General features: G+C 37.1%; 1 protein-coding gene across 2 annotated transcripts; it reads right to left on the reverse strand.

Annotated features, from left to right (window-relative positions):
• Nucleotides 1–10,987: 10,987 nt before the first annotated feature.
• LOC131149910 (scarecrow-like protein 33) lies at nucleotides 10,988–14,530 on the reverse strand. 2 transcript variants are annotated; one of them, XR_009135322.1, is made up of 3 exons: nucleotides 12,130–14,530; nucleotides 11,896–11,970; nucleotides 10,988–11,398 (listed from the first exon to the last, which is right to left on the reverse strand). XR_009135322.1 is itself a non-coding variant. In XM_058100705.1 (1 exon), exon 1 carries the CDS (start codon nucleotides 14,365–14,367, stop codon nucleotides 12,166–12,168), a length of 2,202 nt encoding a protein of 733 aa, XP_057956688.1. In that variant the 5' UTR covers nucleotides 14,368–14,530; the 3' UTR covers nucleotides 11,658–12,165. The 2 variants fall into 2 exon arrangements, 1 of the variants encoding a protein (XP_057956688.1); XM_058100705.1 differs by lacking the exon at nucleotides 10,988–11,398 and having other exon boundaries at nucleotides 11,658–14,530.
• Nucleotides 14,531–24,944: the final 10,414 nt, after the last annotated feature.

A 24,944-nucleotide genomic window follows, 5' to 3' on the forward strand; every position in this document is an offset into this window, starting at 1 on the left:
CCCACACCAAAGAAACTGTCATGTGGTTGCACTCTACCTCATATTCTAGCAACGATACCACGCTTGCTGATAATAACGAGCTTTTTAAGACTCTCTAATAATAAGCTTAGCTAAAGCTTTATTAGTAACAAGCTTTCTAAAGCAGTTCTAACATCATATATACAATTTATAATAAAAGTATATGAACCTATTTCATTCAATAAATCATCTAAACAGTTCCAGTATTTTTCACAAACTCATTCATACATTCTTTTATACATTCATTATGTGGTATAAACGGGCACACGCACTCTTAGTTTAACCCTTGCATACATAGCGCTCGATATTTAACCGACATCTTTTTTCTAGTATTTCTTGATAATCATTTGGAATTCAAGTTCCCATATTTCATAAACATGTTTTTCATTTCAATACATTCCTATTTCATATCATATGTCACACTCATTTGGTTAAGTATACAATACATAGTAAAATGGTTCGTAAAATATCCTTTAAATTACAAACAAGAGTTTCAAGCATCTCCTACTTTAAGTTTAATGCAAATAAAGGAGTTTTGAGAAGTTTGGAGATCATACGCCAAAACCCTAATTTTTACCAAAATCGTAAAAACGACCATTTTACTCGGTAGAATTTTCCAAATGAAAAGTCATAACGTACATATAAACATAAGCTATAGTTCTACCGGTTTAGTTTTCTAAACTAACTTATGTAAACAAATCCCCTTACATATTTCCTGAAAAAACAACCCAAGATGCTCGAAAATCCAACCCTAGCTTTTTTCCAAGTTCGAGAACTCGCTCTACTAGACTTGTAGATATTCACTCCTTGATCCCCGTGGTAACTTCTGATCATTGAACCAGGCAATGATCAACGAAAGATCAGAGAGAGAGAGAGAGAGAGAGAGAGAGAGAGAGAGAGAGAGTTATATATTAAAAAAACACATAACTTAACTCTTAAGTAACTAAAATATCTCCTCCAAGATATTTATATATAAATATAAAAAATATCTAAAAATATATCTTCCAAGATATTTATTATATAAATATCTAAAAATATCTCCTCCAAGATTTTTATTATTATATTTATTTATTTATTATTTTATTTTATTTTTCAAGTTCGGGTTTTTACAATCTCCCCTCCTTATAAGAATTTCGTTCTCGAAATTTGCTAATTGTTTCCTAACCCTTCATCTTATCTGATACTGTTCCGACCCTAAGAAGAGTCGGCGGCTACCTACATAGCAACCCCATCCCAAGTTTATTACCTACCCTCACTTATGGCGAAGGAATGCCGTGGTTACAACATAATGTCTTGAGAGTTAACAATACCATACATAAAACTCCCAGAGACCATCCATACATAAACTCATATACAACTAACAACTAAACATACTTACCTTACCAAACATGCATATAACTAACTCTTACCTAAAAATCATACCGGTCTATCTAGATGATACCAACTATAACACCCTGGCCCTCTAGGTGGCCCCAGAGTGCTACTAACATACATAACATGCATATCTTTGATAATAAACACAAACTACCTGCCCTAATAAGGGACATACGGGTGTATCATACTGATCTGTATTCTCATGCACAGCAAAAAACATAAAAGTTCATACATCTTCTAATAGACTACCAGAGTATTTAACTATTTCTTACATACATTCATACGTACTAAAACATAATTTGCTGTTACAATTCCCAATAGACATCCTAGCCAAAAATCCAATACATATACAAAACTTACATAAACTAAAACAACACTACGTTCCAAAGTCCCTCTAGAAATCTAGGACCAGTTTCATGTAGGAATTGAAACAAAGGTTGTATATTGGAGTGAGACACTTCTCAATAAGGAAGATCATATTACATTAGTGTGTAACAACATGAGTTTATTTCAGTAGAAGCGGTTAAACATTTAAAACATTCTCAATCCTGTAATATAGGAGATATATATATATATACAATTCCTACAATAGATAATTCAGCATCATTACAAGAGAGAGTTCCCGAAGTTAGGGTAGGGTATAGGCCGTTACACTGTACAATCCCTTCGCTTGGTACACAACCCTAATCATCACTAAAAAGCTATGGTTACTTTTGGCATATTTCTATTTCTAGTTCCCACGAAGCCTCCTCGACTGCATGATTACGTCACAGTACCCTCACTAACGGTATTTCCTTCGTACGCAACTTACGTAGCTTCTGATCTAGAATTTGGACTGGTACCTCCTCGTAAGTCAAACATCCCCTAACTCTAAGGGTTCATAGCTGATCACATGCGTAGGATCTGCTACATACTTCCTCAACACTAATACATGGAAAACGTTATGAATTCTAGACAATACTGGGGGTAACGCCACTCGATAAGCCACTGGACCAATCATTTCTAGGATTTCAAATGGCCCAATGTACCGAGGACTCAGCTTGTTTTTCTTTTCGAATCTTATCACTCCCTTCATCGGAGGAATCCTCAAGAATACCATATCTCCAATTTCGAACTCCAGCACTCGTTGGTGAGTATCTGTATAACTCTTCTGCTGACTTTGTGCCGCCCTAATCCTCTCCCTAATCAGCTCGACCTTTGAAGAGGCCTCCTAAATCAATTTCGATCCTAAAATCTGCTGCTCAACTACTTTGTCCCAATACAATGGAGATCGACACCGACGACCATACAATGCCTCATATAACGCCATCTCTATACTGGCATGGTAGCTGTTATTATACGCAAACTCCACGAGTGGTAGGTGTCATATCTAGCTGTCCCCAAAATCCAGTACGTAGACCTACAACATATCCTCTAAAGTATGAATAGTCCTCTCGAATTTTCCATCCATTTACAGGTGAAATGATGTACTGAATGTGAGTTGCAATCTCAAGACATCCTAAAACTCTTCCAGAAACGAGAGATAAAACGTGAGTCTCGAACTGAAATGATAGAAACTGGGATGTCATGGAGTCGTACTATCTCTTGCACATATAGCTCTGTCAGCCTATTCAAAGAATAGCTGACTCTGATGGGAATAAAATGCGCAGTCTTTGTCAGCCGATCTACTACAACCCATATAGCATTCTATCCATACACCGCCGTAGGTAACCCCAATACAAAATCCATCGAGATATGCTCCCACTTCCACTTGGGAATGTCAAGTGGATGAAGTGGTCTGCTGGCCTCTGGTGCTCTGCCTTAACCTGGTGATATATCAGGCACTGCTCTATGAAACAGGCAATCTCTTTTTTCATGATAGACCACCAGAAAGATTCCCTCAAATTCCTATTCATCTTCGTACTTCCTGGATGTACGGTGTAGAGCGAACGATGTGCCTCCTCGAGAATGACCTGCTTAATCTCGACGTCATTCGATACGCAAATCCTGCTGTGAAATCTCAATATCCCCTCACCTGAGATGCTGAAATCCTGCTTCAAACCCTCCTGAGCCCCCTTCCATAACCTCTATCAGCTCTACGTCTTCCTTCTAAGCAGCTCTGATTCTTTCCTGCAAGGCTAGCTGAACAACTAAATTGGCAATGAACGCCTATGGATCCTTGTCCACCAACTCCACTCTCGGCCTCTCTAGATCCATCATGATCTAAGGCTACATAACAACTGTTGAGACCAATGCATCCACTGACTTCCGATTCAAAGCATCAGCTACCACATTAGCTTTTCCTAGGTGGTAACTAATGGTGTAGTCGTAGTCCTTAATTAGTTCTAACCATCTGCGTTGCCTCATGTTCAACTCCTTCTGGGTGAAGAAGTATTTGAGGCTCTTGTGATCCGTATAGATCTCACACCTTTCACCGTATAGGTAGTGCTGCCAGATCTTTAGTACAAATACAATAGCTACTAGCTCTAAATCATGCATAGGGTAATTCTTCTCGTACTCTTTAAGTTGACGAGAAGCATAAGCTATAACATTTCCCCCTTGCATAAAAACAAACCCAATTCCCTTTTGGGATGCATCACTGTAAATCACATAATCATCCACTCCTAACTGAATGGTTAATACTGGAGCTGTGACTAAATGTTGTTTCAACTCCTAAAAACTCTGATCACATTCCTCAGTCCACTCAAATATACTATTCTTCCTTGTAAGCTGCATCAGAGGACCTGACAGTTTAGAAAAGCCTTCGACGAACCGATGATAATACCCGACCAGACCCAAGAAACTCCAAACCTCATGCACGTTCCTCGATCTCACCCAGTCCACCACCGCCTCTACCTTGCTAGGGTCCACTGATATCCTTTTCTTGGGCACTACATGCCCTAGAAATGCCACCTATTCTAACCAAAACTCGCATTTCTTCAGTTTAGTGAATAGCTTCTTCTCTCTGAGTACTTGCAGTACTAGCCTCAATGACTTTCATGTTCTTCAGAACTCCTAGAATACACTAGGATATCATCTATGAATACCACAATGAACCAGTATAAATATTCATGAAACACCCTGTTCATCAGATTCATAAATGTTGCAGGTGCATTCGTCAAACCGAATGGCATAACCATGAATTTGTAATGGTTGTACTGAGTTCGGAAAGCTATCTTTGGTACATCCTCCGCTTTCACCTTCAGCTAGTGATACCCAGATCGCAGATCAATCTTAGAAAAGATTTGTGTGCCCTGAAACTGGTCAAACAAATCATCAATTCTGGGTAACAGGTATTTATTCTTTATCATCACCTTGTTAAGCTCTCTGTAGTCGATGCAGATCCTCATCAACCCATCCTTCTTCTTTACAAACAGTACCGGTGCTCCCCAGGGTGAAACACTCGATCGGATGTATCCCTTATCTAGTAGCTCCTGTAATTGCTTCTTTAATTCTCTTAATTCTGCTAGAGTCATACGATTCGAAGCTTTTGATATTGGCGTCGTAGCTGGAATCAACTCTATAGCAAACTCCAACTCACGATCTGGAGGTAATCTTGGTAAGTCCTCTAGGAATACATCTGGGAACTCGCTTACTACAGAAATCTCCTCTAGCTTAAGTTCTTCTTTCAGCGTTTCTTTCACATACGCCAAGTACCCCTAGAATCCCTCCTAGAGTAATCTGCTAGCCTGGATAGCTGAGAAGATCCGTGGTGTAGAACGCACACACAACCCTTCAAACTTGAATTCCTGCTCCCCGGGAGGCCTAAATATTACCTCTTTCATGTGGCAATCAATACTGGCATAACTGGCTGATAGCCAGTCTATACCCAAAATGACATCAAACCCATGCATATCAAACATAATAAGGCTAACTAGTAAAACTCTCCACTGAATCTCTATTGGGAAATCCCGAGTCACCTTATTACAGACGACTACTGACCTTGACAATGTAGCCACTACTAAATCATCATCTAACTGTTGCACATCTAATCCACATAGTTTGACGAATCCCTGGGAAATAAAGGAATGCGTCGCTCCTGAATCAAATAATATGACAGCTTTATTCCAAAGCATATAAATAATTCCTATGACTATATCCCCAGTGTCCTCTGCATTGCTTAGAGTTAGGGAATACACCCTTGCTTGGGTTGTACCCCTCTGATAACCACCACGTTGCACCTAAGGACCTCCTCTATAAGGTTGCTGTGGGCCAGCATTGCTCCTCGCCATGCTACAATCACACACCAAATGCCCTGTCTTACCACACCAAAAGCAAGTGCCTAAACCCAACAAACACTTCCTTGGATGATGCTTGCCACAAGAAGGACAAGCTGGGAACGATGGGGAACTCTGAGATGTACCACCACTGGTCTCTCGCCTCTGGCCTTCGCCACAGTTAGATTTCTTCCAAGTGCCCTGCCTCGCACCTAAAAAAGACTTGGGAGGCACTGGCCACTTCTTCGGGATCTGGTACTCTGTGTCCTCCAGCAGGCTCTCTTTTGTTATAGTGGCTTTGTCTACCAGAGTAGCGAAGTTCTAAATCTACAGGATTGTTGTCTATTTCTGGATCTCCTTTTTCAATCCCCTCTGAAACTTCCAGACCTTCATTGCCTTGTCAAGTATCATAAATGGAGCAAATCATGACAACTCCTAGAACCTGGCAACGTACTACTGAACTGTCAGTTGCCCCTACGTCAAAGTCATAAATTCCTCAATCTTCGCATTTCTAATTGTGGCTAGGAAGTACCGCTCAAAGAATATTTCTCCGAAATGGCCCCATGATATCGCCATTGGTATCGGTCGATGCTCCTCTAGCATCTTTACTTATTCCCACCATCTCTCCGCCTCACCTGCCAACTTAAATGTTGCAAAGGACACCTTATGCTTCTCCGTGCAGTTCAAGACATCCAGGATCTTCTCGATCTCCCGAATCCAATTCTCTGCTCGGAACGGGTCTGCATTTCCTACAAAGGCAAGAGGCTTCAGTCGGGTAAACTGATCAATGGAGCATCCCAACTCAACTGTGGGACGGCCCTACCCCCTATTTGTTTTCACCACCTTAGCCATAAGCTCCTGCATGAAGTCCGTAGTACAACCGTGGAGTCACTACCAGCCTCATGGTCGGCTCCCTCACTGCTATTACCTCCAATGTTGGCAATATTATCCCTGGACTCCATCCTAAAGAAACAATTGAGAAGATTATTTAGAATTTTAATACCCTACATATCTGCTACAACTACAATACCATAAAACTCATTTCCCTAAATTAACATTCCTAATACTGACATACTTTACTAACTCAACATTCTCATTCTAACTCAAGTTCTGCCTCTCCACTTGGAAATAAAACCGTTGATGGATTGTCGTGATTTTTCGAATCGTCGACTAACCCAAAAAAACACAGAAGCCTATCAATGGATTTCTGTCTCCGGGTCTACAAAGCAAAACTCGAAGATCTTATTCTCGTCCTACACTCAAGTAAATTCTGGTTTACAGAAATCTAGCAACCTAAGTTCTGAGCATTTCCATAACCAGGCAGTGTGAATCTTATCACACTTCCGGCTGGCTATGGCTCTAATACCAACTGTAACGTCCCCCCTTTTGGGCGTTGTCACTTTCCTTATGGGTCTTGCACCCATGGCAAAAATGAGTACCTATCAAAGCACTCGCTACGAGTGGGGAACATTAACTGCCCCAAACCAGCAAGCCCCCTAGCGGAGAGACCTACTTCGCCACGATCATTCATAAGTGAGAGTTCCCGGGGATTAGGAGACATTAGTTGTCCCTTTGCTCTGATATCAACTGTAACGACCCAACCCTTTAGGTGGGCTTGGAGTGCTACTATACATACATAATATACATATCTCTAATACTATACATATACATATCCCAATTAAGGGAGAATCGGGTGTTCCATACAAATAGGCATAATCATACATAGCGGAAAAACATAAACATCTATTACAAACTTACCTAACCTATTTCCTTTATACATCCATACATACTAAAAACATAAACTATTATTACAATCCCCAAAAAGGTAACCTGACCAAAGCCCAGTACATATACATGAGCTAAAACAACACTATGCTCCAAAGTCCCTCTAGAAATCTAGGACCAGTTTCCTATAGGACTTGAAACAAAGGTTGTATATTAGGGTGAGACACTTCTCAGTAACGTAGATCATACTACATCAGTGTGTGACAACATGAGTTTATTTCAGTAGAAGCAGTTAAATATTTTAAATATTCTCAATTCTATAATATAGGGGATATATACATATATATAATTCTTGCAATAGATAATTCAGCATCATTACAAGCGAGAGTTCCCGAGGTTAGGGTAGGGTACAGGCTCATACACTGTACAATCCCTCCACTCGGTACTCAACCCTGTGACTTTACCCATTTTAGTTTTTAAATCATGTATATGTATACAGAACTCATCTCAGCTTTGAAACATCATAAATAAGTCATCTACTGCCCCCATGGCAAGGGTTGTGCAATAATAAAGCTCTGATCTAGCCTTATTCATGCAAGCATTGTCAGACATCATGTTCTCTCTAGTCCGATTTGGCCATCACCACCGTAGCCCTTAAGTCAACCAGTGGCCCATCTTACCAATCGACTATCTCGATACCCACACCAAAGAAATTGTCATGTGGTTGCACTGTACCTCATATTCTAGCAACAATACCACTCTTAGTGATAATAACAAGTTTTTTAAGGCTCTCTAATAATAACTTATCTAAAGTTTTATTAGTAACAAGCTTTCTAAGGCAGTTCTAACATCATATATACAATTTATAATAAAAGCATATTAACATATTTCATTCTATAAATCATCTAAGCAATTCCAGTATTTTTCACAAACACATTCATACATTCTTTCATACATTCATTATGTGATATAAACCGACACAGGCACTCTCAGTTTAACACTTGCATACATAGCGTTTATCTAACCGGCATCTCTTTTCTGTATTTCCTGATAATCATTTGGAATTACAGTTCCCATTTTTCATAAACATGCTTTTCATTTCAATACATTCCTATTTCATATCATATGTCACTCATTTGATTAAGTATACAATACAAAGTAAAATAGTTCGTAAAATATCATTTAAACTGCAAACAAGGGCTTCAACCATCTCCAACTTTATGTTTAATGCAAATAAAGGAGTTTTGAGAAGTTTGGGGATCATACGCCAAAACCCTAGTTTTTACCAAAATCGTAAAATCGTAAAAACAGCCATTTTACCTGGTAGAATTTTCTAAATGAATAGTCATAATGTACTCATAAACACAAGCTACAATTCTACTGGTTTAGTTTTCTAAAATAACTTATGTAAACAAATCTCCTTTCTTATTTCCTAAAAACAACCCGAGACGCTCGAAAATCGAACCTTAACTTTTTCCCGAGTTTGAGAATCTGCTCTCCTGGACTTGTAGACATTCACTCCTTGATCCTCGTGGTAACTCTGATCGTTGAATCAGGTAACGATCGGCGAAAGATCGAAGAGAGAGAGAGAGAGAGAGAGAGAGTTATATATTAAAAAATACATAACTTAACTCTTAAGTAACTAAAATATCTCCTCCAAGATATTTATATATAAATATCAAAAAAAATATCTAAAAATGTCTCCTCCAAGATATATATTATTTTATTCATTTATTTATTTATTATTTTATTTTCCAGGTTCAGGTTCCTACATAATGTCTTTCCCATTCCTTGTGGCACAAAATGTCTTTCACTCTCCTCTGCCATAAACCAATGTTCCCGGTTCCATCAAATTTGACGATGTCAAATCTTGTAGAAGACGATCCTGATGCCATATATATGCAAGCAGGAAAATTAATGTCTCAAATGTATTTAAAACAATTTACCATCTATAATCATATTCATATTTTTAATAAATAAAAGGTTGAAACTGAACTTCACTAATGCAGAACCTTAATGCCTAAACTCCAAATAACACAATAGTTAGCTTATGAAATTACAAATAAAATGTGAGAAAAGTATGAGATTGTAGGGTTAGAAACTTTTCAGAATTAGCATTGTCCTTTCTAATCCAAAACTCTGGCCTCGCGCATCAACATCATGAAGGCAAGATTTTGGAATGTAGTCATTGTTCTTTAAGCTAAGTCCAAATTTGCAAGGCATTAAATGAGAAAACAAACAAACAAATAAAACCAAAGTAACAGATCTCTCATTCTCCACCAACCCCTTCATAATCATAAATCACCAACCAAGACATCCACACACCAAGGTTTGGTTTCTGCTCTAGTGTTTCGTCCATGACATGAGAGACACACCAGCACTATGAATTAAGCTAAATGCTTACCTGTGTTTGGGAGCTTGAACTCTGCACTATAAATTTAGATTTGTATGGATTTCCATAGAATAGAATACAAAACTATATTGAATTTTATCAATCTAAGTCCTCTATGCAAATCAAAATCCAAAACTTGAAGTTTATGCTCCCAAACACAACCTAAAAGATTACATCATGTTGAGAATTCTACTTATGAGTTTTTCTTATATCATGTTGGGTGATTGCTCAAACTAGTCGATGTTTACAAAGTGATGATGCTACAATGTGCTCTCTAAGTACATCCAACAACAAGATACTCAGTACCACTGGTGATGGCCTTAAAGACAAATTAGAAATTTCTACCATAAGCACCTGTGATCTGGAGCAGAGGGTTCGCCTTTGAAAGAGGTTGTGCATGAGAAGAGCTGAGATACCAAAAGAAGCTGGGTTGAACTAGTACAATTTTTATGAACATTACCACTACAATTGGAGAACTCGTGAAAAACATGGAGAAATTATACCTTTTGATGGGGAAGGAATTGATTTGGTGAGGAGGGAGATTTATGTTGTAAAAGGATTACAGGGGCACCCAGTGTGGAGGAGTGCTGGGATGTGCAAGTCTGATCCTCTTTAAGTCTTCCAGTAAATCTGGCTTATGCACATTGGAACAGCATCAATAGAACTGTAAAATTGTAAGAGAAGCTCTGGAAAAATGAAGAAAACCTCAACAAGATTTAGGATAAATTTTGGCAGCATGGCTCCAAGTTTGGTAAAATTGAAGCGAAGAACAAATGAAAAGAGTGCATAACCTTAGAGAAGCTGAAGTAGATTAGCATAAAACTGCGGCTGGAAGAAGTATAGCTCTTCAAAAAAAAAAAAAATGAAGCCATCCAAAGGGGCTCACATGCTGTAGCATCATTTTCAGGCGTGCACTGCTATGATAGAAGTTGGCAGACATCGTGGTTTGAATGCTAGGCATTTAATAACCATCACAAAAATATCACAATGATCTTAGGGAATGAAAGAATTTAGGAGGTACTGCATTGGAACAACCTCATTTTGCTGAAGCAAATTTGCAAGAACCTGCACGATTAACTTAACACTGGTACTCCTCTAACATTGTTTTTTGAGTGCTTGTGGACTACATGCAGCAAAAAGGCAACAAGAATACAGCGATTCTGTATACATTATATGCACTCAAAGTTACTAGAACTATTTTAGAATTCACATGGCTGCATAAATGTGAGTTTGTGTGCATTTCACACATTAACACTTCATCAGATTTGTTCCAAGTGACCTGTTTTAAAAATAAACAAAGCCAAAATGGATTAACCCAAAGCCACCGCAAATATGAATATTTGAGTCTGATGCCATCTATGCAATCAAAACAGAGATAAAATTTTGTTTTGGCCACTGGTAGACAGTCTACCTAAGAATTCAATGCAACAAGACACTATGGAGTTCTGTATATTAAATTCCTAGTCTCTTTAGAGTGCCCTGAGCCCCCTTATTTTTTTAGTGCTTAATCTTATACATGGCACACTACCAACGATTCGTCCATGTGGTAGAAGAGTTGAAAAAGGGAGGGGTCAATCTAAGCCTAGAATCTTCACAGAAAAAAACATTACAATAGAAAAAAGTACTTGATACTGGACTGCCGAAATGAAGCTTGAAATTGGTAGTGCAGCGGAGTCCACCAAGATGCCTCAGCCTGCAAAAACCAAAACAAAATAGTATGATGCCAAAACAAACAAGTAGACACTGCTACAATTTCTTCCTTCCAAGTACACATATTCAAGCATCAGGATTATTTATGGCTCAATTGGAGTAAAGATGCCACTGATTCAAAAGGGAACATGCAAGACAACATGATAAAATGAAAACCAATCAGGAAATGGGGAGGGCAATTCTAATAGTTACCAAAATTCCATTTTCATTAGTAACCATGACAACAGAAACACTATGAGTAGACACTGCTACTATGACTAAACAGGGATGACAATTCTAATACTACATGCCATGGTAAAAAATTTACAAGGGAGATAGACATGCATAAACCCCCAGATCTCATTGCCCCCAACTAGGTGGAAAATGAATCCAAAAAAAAAAAGGAAAAACAAATATCCTGACAAGCAAGACAATAGGGGAAATACAGCATAAATAAAACGTATATGCCTTAAGTTTTTTCCCAAAGAAGGTACGTCCTACCAGAACTGATCTGAGAACATTAAGCTCAAGAATTCAGTTTTCTTGTGCTTCCTGGATAGACCAAAGTAACTGCCACTGAGAATAAATATATCAAGATGACACACACAAGTTATCACAAGCAGAATATGCACAATACATAAATGTGTGCATGTTTGTGTGTGTGTGTGAGAGAAAGAGAGAGAGAGAGAGATGGGGAAGAGTTGAAGTTCACAGCAAACCACTTCCTTTGCTCACATTCTCATCCAATTCTGCATTATTAAAAAATGCACTTTAAAACTGCTCTGCAAGGATCCAAGAGTCCTCTGCTGGAATCCAAGATGTGGTAGCACAAATGATTCGGCCTTTCCATCCCTGCAGCATCCAGGGGCCATCTTCATCAATCAAAAAATCCTTGTGGTAAGCAGCTTTAACCCTAGTCTTCAACATCATCAGGAGTTCCCTATCCAATGGGAGCTGCCTGAACTGAGCACTCATATTTCGAGCCTGCCACTGCCTGTATGTCTCAGGCCTCTCAACCCTCTCAGAGCCCTCACATGCTAAGACATTCATAACTTCCCGCCCATAAAACTCTTTCTCAAACATCAATCTCTCCTGATTTTCACGGGTTAAGTTAGTATCAAACATATCAAACAATGCAGAGTAGTGGAAAAGTGCCTCTCGGAACCGTGCAGCAAAGAGAGCAGCATCATAGGATCCATTAACTACAGAATGGATGAAAATTTGGGGATTTATCTTCCGGATTAACACCAAAACAGCATCCCTTGGACTGTCTATCAAAACTGTCCCATCGAGAAGATTCTTGAATCCAAAGAGGCAATTCACAACAATTGTCTCATTCCTATCTAACCGGAGCTCTTCAATTTGGACAGTTTCCCATTTCTGTGCTATGCACTTATACTCAAAAGGAATATTAAAGCGCTCACAATACTTTCCCAAACGCCGCCCCGTCTCCTCTACCCTTTCTGCAGGCCGGAAACCGGGCTGGGGTAGCTCTATAGCAGTAATCCGAAGCTTAGAAGGCTGACCGACTCCGTCTGCGAGACGTTGGATAACAATGGGCCACTGAAAACCATACAGGATACCAAAATCTATGATATGGAGAGTAGTTGCTGTCCGCGCTAATTTCAAAATGAGGTGGTTTGCGAAAAAAATAGCCATCCTTGTGAAAGGGCAGGTTGATAGATAAAGCTGGTAAGCTTTCAACATATTTGTAGCTGATGTCCTCTGGCGAGCCAAGCCAGCATAGATTTGGGTCCCAGTGCCAGCTAAGCGCGCCTCAAGAGCATTGGCAAAGTAATGGGCAGTCCTTTGAGTTCCATCACCAAAAGGAGAAGAGTACTTCCTGATCTCCTTTAACAGTTCATTTGCACTCCTGTGATCATTATTAGTGACTGCTCGGGAACAATGAATGAGTAGAGCCCTCAAATCCACTACTTCCTTTTCCTTTCTCTGTTCCTTTCTGCAACCCTTCCCCGCATTAAATAGATATGTTTGCACATTCTGCTGCGGTAATCCACCTGCTCTATTCGGCAAAGCTTCATTATCTCCAGTAGAACTGGAAGGCCCATTCTTGTTTGATTCTGGACAAAGCAAAACCCGATCAAACATCTCTGATAGCTCGACCTCGTCAAAGCATACCGCTAACTGCTTGCTAGTCCTTCCTTCTTCCACATCTATATCCCCACTCGAGTGATTCTTCCTTCCCCTTCCACCACATGGCAAATAGTCCCTCTCATTGGTTCCAAGAGGCGGCCTATGGCTCTCCAAATCAATAGTCAAGAGACTTGTGCTAGGAAGGAATTTACTAGCTTCCTCCATCCCTCTTCTGAACTGCAATATGGAATCGCTCTCGATACAAGTACTCGGAACAAGAGGCACAGCAAAACTGCAAGTAGATGTACCAGCACCAACACCAACATCACTGAAGCTATTGATCGAAAAGGTGGAAGGTATTTGGGGAGTGGCCTGGAAAACGTAGTCAACGGGAGGAAGATTAACAGGGGATTGCAAGAAAGAGGGCTCATTACTGTTTCTGCAGCCATGATCTCCGTTAAGATTACGACCGGTCGGAGGGGGTAGTTGGGTGGGTGAGAGAGGATACTTCTGACCGATAGCGTCGTAGAATGATTTCTCGGCGGCTTGGAGAGCCAAGGGATCGTGAAACATACACGACCTCATCTCCATGTCCTCTTCCATCAACATCTGGCCTATGTACTGGAAAATGGCATCGGAAAACTCTTTTTCATGTCCAGAATGATGGACCATCGGCTCCGGCTCCGGCTCCGGCTCCGGCTCCGGAGCTGGCGCAGGCACCGGCGCCGCCGGCGCCGGTAGATGGGCTTGATTATAAGAACCCATCAAGTTGGGATCCAGTGAAGAATTCTGCTGATGAGAACTGTGATGAGCGGTCTCATCATCATTCCATTCATACCCATATTGGGAATTGAAGAAACCACTGTAGTTCGGATCCATAATCAATGAAATTTCTAATTCTAACACTGCAAAATAAAAATTCCCAACACCCAGATTTCGGTTTCCAATCGTCAATCCGATTTACATAAAATAAGAGCGAGAATTAACTGAACGAACCTGAGAGGAAGAGATGTAAAGGTTCTAGCTGAAGAACTTACTCTACAGAAATGGCTTCCCTGAACTCGCCAGAATCGGAATTTAAAGGGAAGAGAGGGGCAATGAGCCGCGCGCCTTGGTTCGTTTTCCGTTGAACTAATTGCCGCCCTGTCTCTCAGCGTTGGGTTGAGATCCTCTACTTTCCCATACAATGTAGGAATTTGTTTGACAGCCGTTTTTCAACCGTCAGATGAGCAGACCCAGTCCCCTGATGAGTGACCAAGTAAGCAGTAACTCAAGTTCAGGTTTTACAACTTGAGGTAATTGATATTCGTGGTGGGCCCATAAAGGCATTGCACTGTCCCCACCCAATGTGTCATGAATTTGGCCGCTTGGATCTTGGTAATCTTTTGTCATTTATTTTTCCCTCACAATAGCATTTTTTTAAGTTAGATATTTCTCCAAATAATGCAATTAGAAACTTGAATTTATTATAATTGTATATATATATATATATATATATATATTTATTAAATATTTTAGTTATAAATGAAAGAGCTGTGTGTAGTGAATTTTTTTTAATTGTTTACAACTCCAATTCATAACTCATGATGAATAGTAAAGAAAGTTAATAATACAGACAAAAAAATTCAAAACTTTCAAATAAAAATTAAAAAAGAGTCAAATTATGGTTTCATCTAATATTTTTCAATGAGGAGAAAATTGATGGGAAAAAATATATTTTTCAACCTTATTACCATTTTAAAATTAATTTTTTGACACTAAAAACTATATATATTCAATACTTCCTTAAAATATGTGCATTTTTGTCTTCGCTTGCTTAATGTCAAAAAGGACAACATTGAAATATAAAATTTAAATTATTTTATTGAACAACGTGTTATATGAGAAAACCTACTCTTATAAGATTTCTAATACTTCCCAAAAAAAATTAAAAAAAAAGTACATAATAATTCTACTCTATTTTAGACCATCATACACCTCACAATATAATTCTTACAAAAGGCTCAAAACATCCAATGTTTCCAAAATATAACAACAAAACTAGAAAGCTATACTCTCCTAATACACATGCAATGTGCTCCTTTTCTGTTTGTTAACACTTGCATTCGATAACAAAAGTAGAATGAGAGACTCGACAAACAAGTGAGATGAAAGGATTATATTTGATTTTGAGAATATAACGCTAAACAAGTTTCTTGTTCTCAATTTTTAGTTTCTAATTTTATTTTATTTTTATATTCACAATTTTTGAAAAAGATACCAGATAACTTTTTATTTGTTGAAAAAATTCAACGACATGCGTCATTGACTTCTTACTTAAATATGTAAGACTTGTATAAAAATATTGCATAAATTATTTAACTATAAGCAAGTTAATGGTCCTAACAAAAAATTAAATCTAATCGTAACTTACATGATGCAAAATGAAAGAAATGAGAAAATTTGGAATAGAAATGACGATTTTTGTCTAAAAATTTGTCACGTGTCTAAAATAAAATTATAACTAATTTACGTGTTTACTGTACCAATTTGAAAGCATGATCACATTTATGTGATATTTAGTCATGCGATCTGAGATGCTCTCCAACTTTGTGATTCTTGGGAATATTAACACCTAAATTGTAGAATTCTTGTTCACATAGGATTCAAAGATTCACATGGGAATAAATTTCTGAGAATTAACATTCATTTTATTGGTTTATTTTTGAAAATGTTAACGTTGGATTCTGTTTGAGACACTAACAAAAAGGGAATGACAGCCCCCAAACGAGAAAGAAAATGAGTTTTGATTAAAAAGCAATAAAAATAGTTAACAGAGTTGTCACTTTATTTTTATTTTTTTGAAAACACAAGAAAAATAAATTAAAACCTTGCAAAAGGTTTGCAAAAATCAAAAAACAAGTTTAAGAGTACACTTGTGTGTAGAAAAGGTGATTAGTCAATCATCTTAATGATGATCACCCTCTTACCAATCTTAACGACACCCATTTGCAGAACGGTTATATTAATTACGCATATGTTGTCTTCAAAAAGAAAAGAAATAAAAAATAAAATAGAAAAGACCCCTTTTATCCTTTAGTGATAGTATCATTGTCTAAGCACTCCAGCATGACTTTAACAAGTCCAACATATTGCTTTAAACAGAGTTAACCTTAGAACTCTAAGTGTTAGTGAAAACATGATGATGATGGTGATGGATGAAAAATTGTTCATTTAAGAAATGTCAAAATTCTATTATTGGCCTAGAAAAACCAAAGCTTTTAGAAAAAGGAGCATCGGGTTTGTATCACCGATATTTGACAATGGGAAATTAAAAGAGTGAGTTCAAAAATGAGAGTTTGAATTGAAATATGTAGTGATATGCTTGAGCTTTTTGAAATTCTAGGGCTTCATCATCGGCCTCACTAAAAATCGAGGAAAAGTTGTAAAAACACATATTTTTATATTTTTAAAAAATATATTTGAGAGAAAGAAGACTCTGACCCCAAAAGAACTAAACATGATTCATTCAGACTAATTTTATTGGTTGGACCCCTAACCCTAATCAAATTATATGATTCTCGAAAGGTTTAAACCTCTATCATGCCTAGTGATAAGGGGAAGAAAGCACTATATAGTAGAATTCTTCCATTTATCTCATCATTATCTAGAAAATAGACTATGGGAACCACTAGACCAGACTCATAGTTTTTTGAGATTTTCTTTTACCTTTTTAAAATTTTTTTGAACTTTTTATAAAAACAGGATAAAATACACACACTAATACATACACTGTTAGAGAACTCATTCTCAAAACCTAAGTATCAAGAAGAGAGAGCTGAGAGGATCTTATACTAGCTTTAAAATTGCTCATAGAGACGATGTGGGACTGAACGCACACTAATACTCCCCCTTGAGCCCATGGGGGGGAATGAGACAATGAGAAGTCCAACCCACGAAGGATATTATCTACTTAGACATATACCTTTTACATATCCACATACGAACATATATACATCTTTCCACAACACACACACACAAACACACATATAATAACATAAGAATAATAATATTTGCAAAGAAAATATATATACTACATACATATTTATACACATGCATTCATATATACATACACACATACATGCATGCATCACATGGCTATCATGGGTAGCCATACATTCATACATATATACATGTATACATGCATACGTTCATCATACATATCATGCATATGCATCATGCATCCATGCATCATTAGTACTACATGCATGCTATGCACCTACATACATGCCCATTCATCCATACTTGCATATATGCATCATGCACCCTCGCACGTACCCATTCATTCATGCACACATGCATATGCATGTATACCTATTGACTCACTCGGAAAATGAGTAGCTCGGAAGTTATTCCAAGTATAGGAGTTCAGTCGTGTAATAATTAGCCCAATGGTCAGATCGTCTCCTCAGGGAATGTAATTTAATTTCAGAATTCATGTAATCTCAAAGAAAATAAGAAAATAAATTTTTACTGAACACAGTTCAGATTCGGTTCTTGGAATGTTTTAGATTTTTGCAATGAAACTTTAACTTTAACTAAAAATTTAACACACATAAAATAACTAAATAAATGACAGATTCAATACCAGAATAACGGAAGAAATAACCTTGCAATTATTCAAAAAAAATAAAAAATACTTACTTTAAACATAAAACCAAACAAACATAAACTCTAACTGAATAAAAACGCTAAAATTAATAATAAAAATACCCAAAGAGAATATTTAAATGCAAACAAGATTCCAAAAGGAAAAACTCAATTAAGATTCAACTTCGACAATGTCCTAAAAATAAAGAAACTTAACTTGATACAAATTAACCAATCCAAAATAAAATTCCAACAATAAATTTTTACTAAAAGCAACTAAAGAGAGAGTAAGAGAAATAGAGAATATGAGAGATTAAGCTTAAACACAAATTAATTCTAATTAAAAGTCTTAACCAATAAAATAATTTAAACACACTAATTAATTTAATTATGATAATGAGTTTAAAGTAAAATAAATCTCCTCACTAAAAATACTCAAACAAAAATTAGATGAAAACAAGGTAGAGAGAGAGAGAGAGAGAGAGAGAGAGAGAGAGAGAGAGAGAGAGAGAGAGAGAGAGAGAGAGAGAGAGAGAGAGAGGCCATGAGAGAGCTGCCCTCCAAGCTGTTGTGCACACCTCCTCTAGCCCCAGCCTGCTGTTAAAGCTGATGCCCCCTAAAGAACTAAAAAAAAAACAGCTAAAAAAAAACCCTAGAATATGCCTCTCCCTTTTTGAATTTTCAAAATAAAAATAAAAATAAAAAGGAACTCCTCAGCCCCTTTAATTCCAATTCGGTGCCCTAGCAAAGACCAGCACATAGGCCTAGCATGCAGCACTCTCACATGGTCACATCACTTAATGGGCCCTTATTTATTTATTTTTTCTTTTGTTAACACTTGGTTGGTTCACTTTCAAACCCAATTTTGACCTTCCTACAACCTGTAGCTCTCAAAATTCAAAACACAAAAGTTGTAGAACATTTACTTGGCTTACCACAACATTTTAAATCATCTCGATCGGAAGTTGAATGAGAGAGTTATGCCCAGATTACGAAGTGATATCGGCTTTAATGCCCATAAATTACCCTGTAATAATAAAATACCAAAAAATCATAATTTATTGAATATGTTGACTCTGGTGCAATCCCAAGAGGGGGGTGAATTGGAAATTTAAAAAATTTCTCCCCTAGGTTCAACTAATCCAGCAACAGTATTACACAACTTAGGGTCTTTCTAAAATAGACTCAATTCCCTAAGCAAATATATATATATATATATATATATATATATATATATATATATATACACACACATATATGCAAATATTTAAAGTAATTAAAACATTCACAGCAAATCAAGTACTAGCGTATATGAGGAATTGAAAGTGTAGAAATTAAACAGAGAGTCGACACAAAATATGTTATCGGGGTTCAACCAATACTGCCTCCGTCCCCGCCTTGGGTCACGAGCACAAGGATTCCACTACGGCTTACTTAATGGGTGGAGCAGCACCTAAATACAACCAGGTCAATTAGCACAGGGCTGACCTCAACCTTTACAACCAATCCTTCAGGGTTAGATTTCTGCCCCCTTAGGCCATGCTTAGAATACAACCAATATTCAAAACAAGATGCATACAAATATTATGTTTCTTAATCAAGTAGATTTGCACTAGTAATAACCAAAGAACACCAATAATGTATGAATAATAAGCTCCATATGTACAATTAACACTCAAAGTAAAGATTATCTCAAATTTAAGTACAAGAGTATATCTATAAGCTAATATTTGAAAATATATTTAGATAAAAATGTCAATCACGGTTTTAGGGTTTCAAAGATTTGTATCAAGAGTAATATGAATATCTCAAAAATATTTTCTCAATATTAAAGCACACAGAGATATTCAAATCTGAGCTTGTAAAAAGATTTTTGCACACACAAAAATATGAGCTAAGGTGTCTTGCAATATGAGTGCAAACACTCGCAAGTTCTCAGCTTTCCCACCCAATGATTTATTAGATTAAGTCTAAAGGGAAAACTAAGCTCAACCCTCAATCCAAAAATCAACAATGTAATGAACAAATGAGGGTTTCTTGTAATGACCCGAAAATTAAAACTATAAATAATTGGGAAATATAATTAATGAAAAAGATAATAAGGGGGAAAGGAAAAAAATTGGAGAAGTAATAGCAAGCCTCGTCGAAGAATGTTCTATCTTTGTCGACGAGTGTCCTTCTAAAGATCATCAACAAATTCAGTTCCTCGTCGACGAAGGAATCCCGAGAGAGTAAATTTTAAACTCTGAATTTCATCGATGAAAGTATCTTCTCGTTGACGAAGTAACTTCAGTGACTCATCCACGAACCCACGTGTCTTGTCGACGAATCCACATGGCAGCAGTGTCTATAAAAAGGTCCAAGGTTGCTTCCACGCGAAGAAAATAATTTTTCTTCATTTCTCTCTCTACAAATTCGGTTTTTCTCCCTTCTCTCTTCAATTTCGGGCTAGATTTGACCCGATTTGACTATCTAGAACCACCATGAGGTTCATAGGATCGTTCTCTGCCAGGCTATAGGAGCTGATCGTTGGTTTGAAAGGTTTGGAAAACATCCCAAATCAAGGTAAGTGAGTTATGTTGGGAATTTCTTAATGAATATTGTTATTTGGAGCCTATGAAGTATTAAATAAGTATTTTTCTTAAGATTTGAGTCAGTTGGGGTTTATTTAATTAAACTAGGGTTTCTAATTCAGGGTCCAAGTGAATGTTGTGGGTATCAGTTCAAGGATCCTGCCAGCGTAGTTTAGAAGTCAGGTAAGGGGAAATTATATATTAAATCAGGTTTTATAAAATTAAAGGTAATAAATTATGTTATATTTATGTATATGTTTTGATGTGAATTATTAAAATGTCAACCATGTAAATTATGTTTTCTGAGCCTAGGATTGCTTATATAGCTATGTATATGTGAAAATAAACTGATGAAAGTGAAAGGTATTTTCAAGAAAATTATGTAAGAAATGATGGGTATTTTTAGCATATAAATGTTAAATGTGGGTTGGCTTATTTTATAAGAAATATGTATGAATTTTATTGCTAAACTGTGTGTGGCATGAGTATATGTAAATCCTGTGCAAATATATGTTAAATGTATAAGATGCAGGTTAAGTAAGTAAAGCATTAAGAATAAAATATGAAATGAACTATGCTACTTGTGTATGTTAATGCAACCATGTAAATGTAAGACAGTTGAAAAGAGCCATGTTAGCAAATTCTACCACATTTCTATGTAGACTAACTGATGACAGCTAAAAGGAGCTGTAGACTAACTGATGATGGCTAAAGACCAGTTGTAGTATGAATGAATGAAATGAAAATGGAATGAAATGGCAATGAAATGACAATGGAATGAAATATAAAATGTGAACGATGAAAATGGGAAAAAGTCACTTAAAGTGAAATGTAATACAATGTTAAAGCTATAAACATGAACAGAAGTGAATGGTTGAATAATGACAGAAATAATAATGTATTATGATATTAGAATTATTTATGCTTGTAGAACATGTTAAGAGTGGGTGGGGCGCACTGTTCGCTCGAGTGCATGCTGAGAAAGTCGAGTGCGCTAGTAACTTCATATGTGGCAGTAGCTGCATAACGTACTAGGGCAGAGGGAACCTACTTGTATGAGCGGGTAGATTTCCCTATTCTTGGGAGCCTTCACTGGTAAACCTTTGTTTGAACCATGTGAGTACGAGATCAATCTAATACTTGAGGGCTTACTAAGTAAGGTGAGTGCCCTGGTATGCTTCAGCAGCAATCTTAGGGTTGCCTAAGTATCAGAACAGAGGGGTGCTACTTATATGGGCGAGTAATCACCCCTATCCTTGGGTAATCTCGTGGGTTAAATCTTTTGCATGTGATTGATTAGGTTCAAAGAATGGTTTCAGTGTTTATGATAATGTTTTGCAAATGTTATTAAATAATATTTATAAACCTCATGTTAGCCACACGCTATTTTTAATATAATGTTTCTTCCCTTACTAAGATGTGTCTCATTCGAATATGATTATTTATTTTTCAGGACATCCTCGAGATCGGGCTTAGAGAGCTCGAGGGTTTATAGCATTTTTTTAGGATTATAAAGAGGAAGGGTATATTTTGATATATTGTTGGGTTGTATAAAGTTTAGGTTTATGTTTTATGTTTTAAGTCCGTTAGGAAAGGAATGATTGTGAATATTGGTTTTGTGGATTTAGTTTTGGAGGTATATAGATTTGTGAATATAGGTGGATGAATGGATAATATGGATTATAGATAGAAATAGTAAACTCTGGTATTATATTTATGGAGATTATGTTTATGTTTTCCACTGCGTATATATTAATTTATGGATTATTAGGATTTAATCAGGTATAATGCACCGGACCCGAGTTTAAGGGTTCGGGGCGTTACATTTCTAGCAATAGCACACAATGAATAACACACTCACAAAGTTAGATTTCTCAAAGGAATGGTAGTATATGAGTGTATAGGGCTTGTGTTGACCTTATAGGTCACGCCCGGTTTTGATAATGACAAATACCCACATATTTAATGAATATCAAGTCCATGAGCAAGTCTATATTAGCAGATACATTTATGGCACGTGAATGCTTAAAGCTTGAAGACAAATTCATGTTTTCGACTGTAATATTCAATAGTGAACTTTGTCTGTAATAGTAACTAGGATATTTGGTTTGTAATAAATACACACATCACATGTATGGTTTATTTTGTAAGCTCAAACCAGATGCGAACTAAAAAGTGACCATAGAAAGACCTTAGGGTTTACCCTTCGGTTGACTGACACCGGACTTTTTTGGTGTCTTAATTTTGGACGTAAATGACCCTAGGACACATATATTTGCACATATATTTGTTAAACACTTGAATAGGGTTGTATGTTTCGAAATGGGACCGAAATGCACACTTGGTGCACTTTCGATCGACCGGCCAACATAGTTCATTTTGGCCTGGTCGACCAAACCGGGCCTGGGTCAACAGTTGACCAAGGTCCTAGTCGACCGAACTATGTAGTTCAAAAAGCCTCGGTTAACCAAAACCTCTCTAGGTCAACATTTTGATCATCTGGTCGACCGAGCCACTTTTGTACTCCAACTACCTGGTCGACCGAGGGTCCTCAGGAGAAATCCCAACGGTCTGGTCAACCGAACCAGCCAGTTCAAAATGGCCCAATTGACCGAACCTCGGAGATTTGAATAATCGCCTTCTCCTGGTCGACCGAGCCTTTAGTTCAAAATCCCCCTAGTCGGTCGAACCATATGAGACCTGGTCGACCAAAACATTTGTGATCAACCGGACCTCTCAGGTTGCCCTGATTTTTACCGCGATTAAATATTTTTTAAATAGGGTTAAAATGTTTTAAACGTCATTAAACTTTTCTAACAATCCCTAATAGGTCCCCAACGGTCAAAAATTTTGGTATGTCTATATATACCCTCTCATTTGGGAAAATGAAAAAGCGGATTAGAAAATCAAATTCTCTCTCAAGCAAAATATTTCTCATTGCTCATACTCTTCCAAATACACTCTAACTTACATTCAAAACTCATTAAATCATCTATAAGTGTTCTTAAGTGTTTAGATAGGAAGGTTTGCTCTCTCGTTGTTGTGATATTGATCCATTTTTATTGAGAGTCAAACCAAAAGGATTCTTAGGGGACTTTTCTAATAAGTTCATCCTAAGAAGACTTTACTAGATCTTCTGAGACTGCATATTCGTTGCAACATCTTGAGAAGCTCGTATTTGCTTTTGGTTGCGAAATATTTTCAAAATCATTTACAAATATCTATTGCTCTTTATTTTGAAAATCATTTGAGGAGATATTTGTTTTTGAGGTGAAACATCTTTGTTGCAATATTTATTCACTCATATATTTTTGCTGAAAATAAAGATCATATATATTTTGCAAGTCCAAGCATATACATATTTATGTGATTGAGATATTCTGTTGATCGATACTCTTGAGGCTTGCTTGATATTCTGTGTGAGCACGTTTGATTGAATATCTTGAAATACATAGATTGTCATTGACACTCTCACGTACGTATTACATTGATAGAAAATATATTTGAGAGTTGAACTATTTAGACCACACTGAACTTACATTATTAAATCATCTGTGGTGTTTGTGATTGTGCGCATTTGGGTACAATTCTACTTTACGTGAAAGCACCCTTATATTGTACCTTTTGATTGTATATTTGAGAGATTTCAGGCGTGCCCTAAGGGGGCGGTAATCCAGTCCGGTAAGGATTGGTGTAAAGGTTGAGGTTAGCCTTGTGCTAATTGACCTGGTTTGTATAGGTGTCGCTCCATCCGTTTAAGTGAGCAAGTTATTGTGATAATCCTTTTGCTAGTTAGCCAAGGCGGGGACGTAGGCAGTTGGCCGAACATCGATAACATATCTGCGTGTCACCCTCTCTTTACTGCTTTCTGGTGCTTGTATGATTGATTAAACTGCTTTACTTAATTTCTGTTGTATCTATATTACTTGCACTAGATTGACCAGAGGATTGTGAACATACTGCTGTTAGGAGGAATACCTAGGGGATAGATTTTAAAAATACCAATTCACCCCCCCCTCTTAGGATCACGGTAAAGCTAACAACTTGTATGAGAAAATAGGGCTTAGGAAATTTCAGAGAGTTTCTTGCTAATCAAATTGCTAATTGCTTGCTAATCCAAGCATATAAACCCCTATACATAGAGAAGGTTAAAATTATAACCATTGGGGATACACATGGTATTATTAAATTTGTTTTAAAACTGTTTAGGAAAATTAACCCTATTTAACTTAAAATAACCACGGTAAAAATTAG

This window comes from Malania oleifera, chromosome 2 (assembly GCF_029873635.1).
Source record: "Malania oleifera isolate guangnan ecotype guangnan chromosome 2, ASM2987363v1, whole genome shotgun sequence".
In the NCBI taxonomy this organism is placed as follows: Eukaryota; Viridiplantae; Streptophyta; class Magnoliopsida; order Santalales; family Ximeniaceae; genus Malania; species Malania oleifera.